General features: G+C 53.4%; 3 protein-coding genes across 3 annotated transcripts; all 3 read right to left on the bottom strand.

Annotated features, from left to right (window-relative positions):
* Positions 1-2,221: 2,221 nt before the first annotated feature.
* On the bottom strand, positions 2,222-3,669 carry CkaCkLH20_05925 (uncharacterized protein; the record flags this gene model as incomplete). Its single annotated transcript, XM_038888642.1, has 2 exons — positions 2,222-3,032; positions 3,083-3,669. The coding sequence occupies 2 exons, from the start codon at positions 3,667-3,669 to the stop codon at positions 2,222-2,224; spliced, it is 1,398 nt and encodes a 465-aa protein (XP_038745978.1).
* Positions 3,670-5,577: 1,908 nt separating this feature from the next.
* CkaCkLH20_05926 (uncharacterized protein) lies at positions 5,578-6,759 on the bottom strand (the record flags this gene model as incomplete). The annotated part of the gene is made up of 1 exon (XM_038888643.1): positions 5,578-6,759. One exon carries the CDS (start codon positions 6,757-6,759, stop codon positions 5,578-5,580), a length of 1,182 nt encoding a protein of 393 aa, XP_038745979.1.
* Positions 6,760-8,407: 1,648 nt separating this feature from the next.
* Positions 8,408-9,728, bottom strand: CkaCkLH20_05927 (uncharacterized protein; the record flags this gene model as incomplete). Its single annotated transcript, XM_038888644.1, has 3 exons — positions 8,408-8,729; positions 8,792-9,435; positions 9,519-9,728. The coding sequence occupies 3 exons, from the start codon at positions 9,726-9,728 to the stop codon at positions 8,408-8,410; spliced, it is 1,176 nt and encodes a 391-aa protein (XP_038745980.1).
* Positions 9,729-10,914: the final 1,186 nt, after the last annotated feature.

Consider the following 10,914-nt stretch of genomic DNA (forward strand, 5'->3'; position numbering starts at 1 on the left):
CACGCAGAAGGTTGTGAAGCATGCGTAATTTCTCAACATTGAGCTATCGCGGTTGTGCGGTGGGTACTGGCTACATACTTGGCAGCCTTGTCGCTTCGACTCCTCATAAGACGCTTGAGAGGAATGATGTTGAAAGACAAACTGTTCCGCTTCCACAGTGTTGTAGATGTCTTCCCAGCTGGTATATAAGTCTAGAGAGAAAGTTCTTAGCATGGACCGGAAGCGCTTACGTCCGCGTTGCGTTCAGGATGACCTACTGGCTTCAGGTACTTGCATGTATGTTCTGACACGAAGTCGGTCGTTGTGCGCCAAGCTCGATCTCTGTGCAAGGCGTTTGGTCTTGGTCGGGTCCCAAACTCCTTCTATGGCATCTTTACAGACAGTACAAATCATGATGCATCCAGCGATGTCGTCTGTGAGTCGAACCAAGGCAGGGCATCCGCCTCAGCTGTCAGTCTTTGCAAGACAATGATAATCGGGGAGAGTATTGCAGCTACGATGACAATCAATTTCTAGGGAGGTGAGAAGATATCGATATGAGGAAAATGCGTAAAATCCAAAGAGGGGTAACATCGATTGTGCCCCAGGCTTACTGACCGCAGAGCTTCCGGTCAGCAACCTCATCTCGTGACCTGTCAGACTGCATATGCAGGCAGGTATCAAGGACGAATAGGATTCCCTTCGAGGAGGGGAAGTAGCTGGTCACGTAGAGGCCAATGGAAGGAGGCCCAATCTGCTGCTGCTTGTCTAATGACAACACCTCCGTTTGGTTGATTGCGTGGCCCGCAGCTCTTACATCTACCTACGGTTACTCCCGACGACGCAGATATTTGCGTCTTGGAAACTGTAAACATAGTAATACAAAACTCGCCCGATTTTGGCCAAGTGTCTTAAACTTCACAGAAGATTAGAAAATATGTTCAGTTCAGGCATACGTGTTGTGCTGTTGGTTCATATCATTGCCTCTCACTCTCTTCAGTTGAAAAATTCAGACATGAATCGCTGAGAGATGGCGAGGTGAACGGCACCTGTCAACTCCTACGTAGTCAATTCTTCTGCGCCCAACAGTTGATGTATTTATGCAAGCTGATTGCTTACTTGTATTCACATCTAAATACCATTGAACCAGCGGGAATGAAGAAGCGAGTTTATCTCGTGACAATTGGATCGGTCTGCAAGATGTCGCACGGCAGACGTGAGCCTGGAATCCATGTCAGCAGGCCGAGTTTTTGCAAGCACCTTCGCGCCGAACGGAAAGCCACACGATGACTTCAATTGTACAGATGAAACCGCCCGCATACTTGTGCAGTCTCTTTTACGCAATGCTTTCTGATTTGTTCTCATGAATTATATTGTTAAAGTTGATATGTGGCGTAGTAGAATAGAAGACCACTTCCCTTCCGCTTGAGTCTCTTCGTGAGTGCGCATTGTCAAGGAGTTTTAGCCAGTACAGCGTATGCAACTCGCGAGACTTATTTATTAGTTCCTCCTCATAATCTAAGAAGCACATGAAGTCAATACACTTAAGATGACGCAGAAACGATATCTATGTTGACTAGACAACCAGGAGCAGCGGACATGACAAGAAAAGCGAGGCCTCGGTATTGGATCATGACCATCTTTGCTTTACTTCAGTCATCCATCCATCTGAAGGAACTCCTTCCTTATCCAGTTGCCATCCGAAGTCTCAACCATGCCTGACCTGGCCTTGAATATTCCCGTGCTTTTGATGACGAACTTAGAAGCTATGGAACGATAATGTGACATCATACCAATGGATCACCTCTAAATTTCAAATGCGATGCAGGTCAGTTTTCTAGAGAATATCCTGTCACAGATTGCTCTACTGCTATTAAAACCCAGCAATGGCGATTAGACTTTGTTTTGGAAGAAAATCCCCAACAGCTGCATTTCTGAGTATGAAGTGAGGGCCATATTTTGCAGCAAAGAGTAAGACCGACGTACATTGCTATGAGTGATGATGCCTGACATCAATGAACCACAAATCGCATGGACGAGCTACAGATATCTTGGAGCACGACAGTTTGGATTAATTGGCGAGACCCGACCATGTACAGCGACGATGCTGGTCAAACGTGGAAATTTCCGACACCAAAGCCCTTGACCAGCCCTACTAAAAACGCCATTCTCTCGCTCTTCGCATATATGCGGATGATTCCTCTACACTGCAGCCAGTACGTATCATCGCCATAAGATCATGCTAGATCCGGAACTCGAAGGCCCACGCAGTTTTCCAGTCTTCTTCCGTCTGGTAAATCGCTATGGTGATCTCGTCGTTCGTGTACGAGTGTGTGACAACGCCGCGGTCCGTGGGAGCATCCAACTCGGCTTCCGGGATCTGGTAAGTGAACCCCCAGGTTTGGATCTGCAGTTCCCCGTCCCGGGGCAGGCCCACGGCACTGAGGTTCTTGAAAGTCAAGGCCCAGGTGCCGGTCTTGACCCGTACCCCAGCAAGGGCACGCACTTTGTCATCCCCGACAGTGGCGTACACATCGAATATACGGTCCTCGGATCCGGTTGAGCCGGCTCGATGGCCAGTCATGTTGAGGTTGTAGTACTTCAGTGCCTGCCAGTCGCCGTTTGGGTGGTACGGGAGGTTCTCGCTGTCGCGCCATACCAGGCTGGCTAGGAAATCGCGCAGATGAGAACCATCTGGACCTCCACGCCAGTTGGAGCGGAGACCCGAGGTATCGTATCTTTCGAATCGGGAGAGATGCCATACCGTTGCCGCTGGGTTGAGTTCGTCGGCGAGGTTGAGGTACTCGTTGATGTTGACGGGTTTCTCCGGAGCACCGGCGGCAGATCGCATGTTGTTGAAAGTGGCCAAGCTGTTCTGCAGGTCGTTGGCGGGGTTGTCCAGTGCCTCAATGTGGTGCCATGTGTATAGGTCCGGTGCGGAGTTGTTCGCGGCGACATAAGAGAGGAAGTTGGACCACCATGTGTTGTCTTCTGTCGGTGGCAGTGAGAGAGAGGGACCAATCATTTGAATCCCTCCAAGACGATCATCCGAACTTCTCGTGTAAGCTACTATTAACGCGTTGAAAGAGCTGTGCTAACATACCGAAATCTGTTGATAGTTCGACCGAACAAGTCAAGCCACTGTGCCTGAGGTCTCTTCCAGAAGCCCCATTCAGGCTCATTCCAGATGTCGATGTACAATCCCGGGAGCATATCGTTCGCTATGATTCTGCCGATGATGGTGTCCAGGAAGCGGTCATAATCGGTCCAGTCACCACCATCACCGGGCCACTTCATAGTTTCGTCGGTAAAGTCGGTGCCCCAGAGGTCATGAAGTAGGAGCTGGAACTTTCCATCGTACTTCCGTACGGTTTTGTAGTTGCTGAGCGTCGAGTCCCATCTCCTTTCCATCTCGGCCTCGCCCCAGGACCAGCCGCGGTTGGGCGCAGTCATCTGCCCGCCGCCGGCGCGGAACCAGTGGAGTCCAATGTCGGTGTAAAAGTGATCAGGGATCTGGTCTGGGACGTCTGGTATCCCGTAGATGATGCCACTTGCCAGGTGCTGCGGTGCGCCCCTGTTCATCGCAAGGTCAACGGTGGCAACCGCATCGGGTGACCATCGTCGTTCAAGGGCTGCGCCGTTGGCGAGGCCCACGAGGGTAGCGACGAGAGAAAGAATCCTAGTAGTCATGGTAAAGAGTTCCAGGAGGGCATGGTTGTCTCATTCTGAAGGATGTTGCGGTTGCGTGCAGCATTAATATACTAACATACTCTTGACTTGGTCCTAACGTCATGACAAAGATGGGAATTGAGGGAGTCAGTTGACTCTGACTATTGGATCATATCGCCCTGTGAGGGCCAAACGCACCAATACCATTCACTCGGTTGTTGTGTCCGACGGCGATGGCCGGCCGCCGACCCCACCCCCACCGGAGTCGTGATGTGCCGTCTGCATGGAGCCATCGGCCCCATGAACAACAACGTCGGTTTAGCTCTCGGTAAAGCTGCGTTGATTATGAGCGAAAGGCCGGATCGACTTGATCCTGCAAGGGTCACTTGACTACCATTCAAGGAGGCCTGTACGTGCCGAGCCTTTCTCCGCCGGATCGGACCTGTGAAATGCAACGTACTTAACGTTATTGATGGCATCTCCACCGGATATCTTCTTCTGTGGCCGTCAACCGCTTCCACCTTAGCAGCCTCTGGGAAAGAAGAACGCCTTTGCAGTGGCCCGATAGTCCCTTTTGATTTTCTCCGCCGAGACAACTCTACGCAGACAGCCAGCAGTAATGGTGCAAGTCTGCTCCATGACTCTTATCCTCGTATTTATAAACGACTTTTGTATCAACATTTGCTGTTTGGAAAGCACGGGGAACATGATGGCGTTATTCAGTCCTTCTCTTACAATCCCAGAGCTTCCCTCGTCGGATTCCGACTGCGTTGACGTCCGTGTTGCAGGCAGAGTCGACGAAGCGGGACGGGTGGCCGTAGATACCAACCAACAGTTGGGATTATCGGGCTCATCGCCGTCGTCCGGGAGGCTTGTTGAGTGTATCGTAGAATACCCCGAGGATACTGCCGATGTCCTGTCTCGAACTAGTGGTTGTAGTAACACACTGGCTAGGTGGAACGAGATGCTTGAGGGTTTTCGGAACAACTGCTCTCATCGTGTTCTTCACCCCAAGTACGACACAGGAATCGCATCTGTCGTGCTCGTCCTCTTTTCACTTTCTCCTGTACAGTCGATATAGCAATATATGTAACTAGTCTAGACACCTAGCGCAGCCTGGGAAGGATTAAGAAAGCGTCACGTTATTTAGAGCGGTTCACTCCTCATCTCCACTTCAGATTCATCCTCACTCGTCACAGCTAAGTCCACGGCACCCATCATGTTCGAATTGATTTAATTCTCGACAACAATCTAGCAAGTCGCCGTCTCCCGACAACAGCCTGTCGCTGACACTTTGAAATAAAACGTAACAGATCCAAAGTCCGCTTTCGCTCCGGCAAGGATTACCACAATTCTCGTAATCCCTCACAAAGCCAGAAACTACAACAAAGCAGACGTCAAAAAGGCCTGTATCTCCCGTTATCAGACCCGCCCTTCCCAACGCCGCAAACTCCCGATCCCTAGTAGTATCTTGATGAGGTGTATCAATCAACAAGTGAGGAGACGACGGCCTTTCTCAGGCAACGTGCTTCCTCCGGTCTCCCTAATCGTTTTCGATGTAAAGTAGCAGTCTCCGATGCTCCAGACGACACCCCTTCTGGTAATGGTTGGAAATGCAGATGACCAAGTCCGTTTTGTATCCAGGAAAAACGAAAAAGAAGTAAACCCGTATCCGTTATCCGCCCGGTGTCTCTATTTCTGCGATGCTTTCTGTGCGGATGTTGCGATTCCTTTGGGTTTGTGCCGTCGACCGTGAAGTGAAGTAGAAGAAAAGACAAAGTAAAAATTCGATCCGAGGTCCCGTATGGATGGTTGACCGTCGTGTTTCGGTGTACACAACCTTCGTCGTGTGCTTTTATATTGTAAGTGTGGGTGCGCCTGGGGTATGGCTGGCGTTCTGGGCTCGGGTATCAAGGGAAAAGACTGAGATCATTGCAGCAGATCTTTTACGTTCTCCTTGACATTCAGCGCCCACTTCAACCTCGCCAACGTCGACCTCGTCTCCTCGAGTAGCCGCTCCTGCTCCGCTTCCCTCTCCGCCGCGCTCGTCTTGATACCCTTCAGTGCACCCTCTTGCTCTGCCTTGTAATCCGCGAACTTCTTCTCTATATCCTCCTTTTGCCGTTGTAGCTCCTTGATGTTGCCGTCTTGCTGGTCACAGAGGTCCCTCAACGCCGTGATCTTGTCGTCGTCTCTCCTCCTCTCCTCGACCACCCCGGCGATCTCGGAGCGGAGCTTCAGGTGGGCACGCTTCACCTCGTCGCCCTGGTCCTTCCAGTGGGAGCTAATGGCGTTATACCTCCCCTCCATGAGAGCGGCGTGGGTGTTTGCGTCTTCGACCTGCTTAGTGGTGCTGGACCGCATCTTCTCCATCTCGTCGCGCCAGGAGCGCTCTTTCTGCTGGGCGTCGGAGGTACGCTTCTTCTCGAGCTCGACGCTCGCCTGGAGGGACTCGACCTGGCGTTCCTTGCGGCTCAGGAGGGTCTTTGTGACGCTGGCCTCGAGCAGGCGGGATTCGTAGTCGCTAATGAGGCGCTCCATCTTGTCCTCGACGAGCTTCGCGGCCTGTTTCGCCTCGTCGGCGCGTAACCGCTCGATCTGGATGTCGCGCTTGAGAGCCTCGTTGTCGCTGACGAGTTTGTTGATGACGCGCCCTGTCTTTCCCAGGCCAGCCTTGCCGATCGTTGAGTCCCATCCCGGGCCGCCCTGTCCGTCGGTGGCCGCCGCCGCTGCCGCCGCTGCGGTTTCGTCGTCGATCGGGGGAGAGTCATCTCTGGACTTCATCGTCGCGTCGGCGCCGTTTGTCTGTTTTAGCCGGACGTTCGGGGAGGACCTGTCTTGGTGGTTGGAGGCCATGCTGCTCGCGTTGCTGTTGACGGAGCTGGAGAAGGCGGAGTTTCGGGAGTGGGTGTCGGAGCTCGTGTCGCTCGCGGCTTCGAAGGAGGGTACTGTGCGGATGGTCTGGACCATCTTTTGGGCGCCTCGGGGAGACGGGGAGGGGCTGCTCGTCGACGGGATGCTGGCGTTCCTGTCGAGGCGAGTGCTCACACTGTTGCGAGGGGAGCCTGCTGTGGGTGGTACGAGGTTACGATTGGATTTGGGACCGTTCAACGGGGTCGATGTCGTCGGGGAAGATTTGTTCGTGGAGGATGAGGCGCGGAGATCTAATGCGAGGCAGAGATGTCAGCCAAGGAGAAGTTCTCCCGAGTGATCTGCCCCCTTTGGGCCGTTGGAAGCAGTGGCGTAGAACACCACGGAGAGGGTCGCCGATCAGAGGCTTAAAGGAGTGGGCGGAGGGTGGACTGGGCGAGGTTTCAAGCAAAGAGCGGAAAGGACGGGGACCCTTACCAAGAGCAAAATCTTGCTGGATATCGAAATCAGGGACCTGGGGAGGATTTGAGGGGAGGCGTTGGTTCTGTTGCTTCTGTGGTTTTTGGAGTCGACTAGGCATATCTCTCGACCATGATCCGTCTTGTTAAGGTTATCTAGTCCGGGTAGGCTGGTCCAAGTCGAGGTAGTTCGTGGGCGGTAGTAGGAGTGTGGTGTGTGGTGTGTGGTAGTGAATGGACCGGTGGTTGCAGCAAGGCAGGGAAAAAGATGGGGGGCGCGTGTTCGTCTTTGGATTGGGGGATTCCTTAATTGTCTTGTGGTCGAAAACGGCGCGGCGAAGCGCGGGTGCGTCTGAAGTCGCGGGCGCGGCGTTTGGAGGTGTGTGGCTGAGGTCGAGCGAGGATGTTTGAGGGCTGGAATGAATGGAATGGAAGAAATGAGGTATTCTTTCTTTCTTTGGTTCGGTTGGGGGCGGATGTCCGGGGATTCGATTGTGTTCTCTGCAGCGCAATGCAGCGCAATGGCGATGCAGGCGAAATATGGGATATCTCGGTCCTCTTCTGGAGACGATAAAAGAGGGCTGGTATCGTAATGTTCAGGAAGTGTCGAGGCCGTGAGCTCCGTGCCGTGGGCTACGTCAGTCCTAGATCACGGCAGTCAAGTCAAGGTCAGGTCATTTTCCTCTGACAGGAGGTGGGAAAGGAGGGTCGAGCGAGAAGGGGAAAGCCCAGATAAATTAGTGTAGAAAATGGCCGGGTTAGCGAGGTTAAGCAGAAGATCAGAGAAATGACCGATAGAGAAAGAGCGGTTCTCCTTGCAGGCTGAGTCCGTCCTTGTTAGGCGAAGCGAAGCGACCCATCGGTTTTTTTTTTCAGAGAGGTGGATGCTCCTTTCAATTCCCATTTCTATTCCCATTTCCATTTCCTTTCCAAGTCAGGCACAAGACAATTTAGTACACACATCCTAGACAATACACAACACCGCGTCAAGAAACAACACCACTACCGCGCCGCTGCAGCAGCACAACACCATCGGCAGGCCAGGCCTCATGGTGGAGGGGCAAAGTCACTCCCGTCACTCCCAGCGCGCTGGACAGACAAATCACAGCAGACCACGAACGCCTGCTTGTCCGGCTGCCGCTGCCGCAGCATGATGACCCTCAATTTCACTGGTAAAGACGACGTCCTCCCCCACTTAAAAGCAGGACATCACCCTGTTCCCCAGCAACGAAGATCGCTGCTGCGTCACTCTGCTGTCCTTGCAGCTCTGGACCAGCACGGCCCCTTCGCGTGTCTGCTTTTGTTAGCCCGCCCCTGTCAATTTTGCCTGGTGTCTTAGCTGACGAGATGGTGCCTGGCGCTAGGCAAGGGGAAAAGCAGTTAAAGCCATGAGCTCAATTAATAGCTTACAGAATATAGCTACGAGCACTCTATCTACACCAGAAGAACCCAACTGCGCATAAAAGGAGAACAACCATCAGACACACGTCGGTGATGCGGTCCTTTCGCTTCCACTCCCGCGTCACATCGGCATCTATCCTCGCCCACCCCCAACTCTTCACGGCCTGGTACTCCTCAAAGAGCCCCGGCTTGACAGGGTCGGGCAGAGCGTCCATCACGTCAAATTGGATTTTGAGCCCAAGCTTGATCAAGCTTTCGACCAGACGGTTGGGATGGCCGAGCTGTTGCTGTTCACGAACTTTGGGCGCGAGGACCGTCAGGAGCATCTGGCGGCCGAACCAGTGCAGATGTCTAGGCCCAGTCAGCAACTCTGTTTCGAGACGTCGGCTTCTTTCACTTTCAGCTCAACTTACTTGGGAAACCACAGCGTGCTGAACTGCATCACAAAGGCCTCGGCGATGGCGTGTCCCTTCTCTCTGTCCTCCTCGTTCGTCCACTGGTCAAACGGCAGTCCCTGGAACCACCCATAAAACCCCTCGAGCTCCTCCCACGTCCGGGGGAAATTAACCCCAAAGTTCCGTCCCCCGTCCGCCGGCTCCGTTCGAAACTGCGCCAGCACCCTCTCCGCCCAAGCGGGCCACGCCGCCGCCACGACCGGATGCGGCTCCCGCTTTCTCGCGCCGACGAGCCGCCTCAGGTACGTCTCGAACACGGCCGATCCGATGACCGACATCTGACCCTCGGGCGGGTTGCTGAAAGCCCCCGGCGTACTCTTCCAGATGGTGCCGTGTAGCCTGTTGACGGCCTCAATGCCGCGTCTCGTTTCCTCCGAGGCGCTGCCGTACCAGATCCAGTCGAGCAACTGGTCCGCTGTCTCGTAGAATCGGCGGTGGGGCCGCTTAAAGGCCCTGGCTCCGAAGTGGATTGCGGCGGCGCCGCCGGGAGGTTGGGTGAGCATGACGAACGTCGAGCAGTAGCCCAGCGCGACGGCGAAGGTGGTGCCGGCGAAGAAGTTTGCTGTTTTGATGATTTGGTCGTACTCGGTCTCCGGGTCGAGCTGGAAGTGAAAGGACATCGGTTAGCCTTCTCGTTGCAACGGCTTTTTCAGTCCACCAGCTTCCCGGCATGATCGTTTCTCACCTTGTCGAGATACGCTGAAATCCATTTGCCTTTCCTCTCCTCTTCGGGAGGCCATTCTGGCACAGGTCTCTTCGGCTGAGCCGGGGGCCGGGGCTGCCTCCGATTCTCGTCGAGTTGGTCTGGTGTATCGGTTCCTGGAGGTAAGTTGTTGCTGAGATCAAGTCTGTAATATTCCTTGTCTCTCTCGAGCAGACCGGGAATAGCGGACATGGTGAGAGCTAAGGGACAATATCAATTATTCAATGAATATCAAGCACAACCGGGTAAAATATGATTCAACTTGCCCATTAACAAGAATCAAGCTAAACTGGAAGCTGATGTTCATGCTACCTATATACCTATCGCGACCCTGTGACGATCACCAGACACACACTTCGCCATCCATGGTGCAATCGATATTAGATGACAAGAAAATCGCATGGCTGTCTTGCCAGTATGAACCGACCAGACCTGAGATGCCCGGGGCCGGAGTCAAGAATACGGCAGTGGTTTCGGCAACGGGGGTTGGACCCGCTATACATCCGGACGCCGCTTACTCGGCACCGTGTTAGTGCCCGAGACCGCCGCGTCAAAGCCGTGTATGCCCATGATATCTCGGAAGCAAAACTTGCCAATTTGAAGGATTACCAACTAATAGGATTGTCCATCTAAAAGAAGACAGCAATGCCGTTATTCAGCATAATGAAGATCACACAGCGCTTCGGCATCAAAAAAGCTCCTCTCGTCATCTCTCTTACTAATTCGCGGAATGAGACTGAGACTCCCATGATTTCCGTAGCTTGTTACGAGTTATAAAACCAACGACCAACTCATTTAGCTTCTTATTACACGTAAAGACCAACCAGCTCTACGGGTGCCTAAAGACCGGGACTTGCTCCCAAGTGCATCGTGAGGTGCCCAGTTCAGCCCTAAGGTAAGGCGACACGAATAGTCGGAGACGGATCGCCTCCGGGGTAGGCCACTATTCTGGCAACTCCCCTATTTCTGCAGCGCACCCACCCCAGGGCGCAAACCGGCAATCCAAGCTCGAAGTACAGATGTCTGTCACAAAATCCAATCTTCCCACCAGTCCCTACTTACTTCCAACATCTTCGATTCCACCACCATGAACAATAAAACGAGCTGCATTCCCAAAAAGCCAAGCTCAGCCTCATTCAGCCCCCCCTCATCCAAAAGCCGACCTACCCCAGCGCAGATCCAGCCCCTCGATCCCGCCCAAGCACCAAGGTTCCTCCCATCCTCGGCCCGCCCTCCAACGCATCGTCCTCGGTAGGGTCTGCCTGTCTCGAATCCTGAACAACAACAACAACAACAACGAAGCCCGGTCGTCCATCAAAATGCAACACGCCCCGGTCACGCGCATTACGTACCCTACGCCCTGCCTCATGCGCTCTCC

Source organism: Colletotrichum karsti (genome assembly GCF_011947395.1).
Source record: "Colletotrichum karsti strain CkLH20 chromosome Unknown Scaffold17, whole genome shotgun sequence".
In the NCBI taxonomy this organism is placed as follows: domain Eukaryota; kingdom Fungi; phylum Ascomycota; class Sordariomycetes; order Glomerellales; family Glomerellaceae; genus Colletotrichum; species Colletotrichum karsti.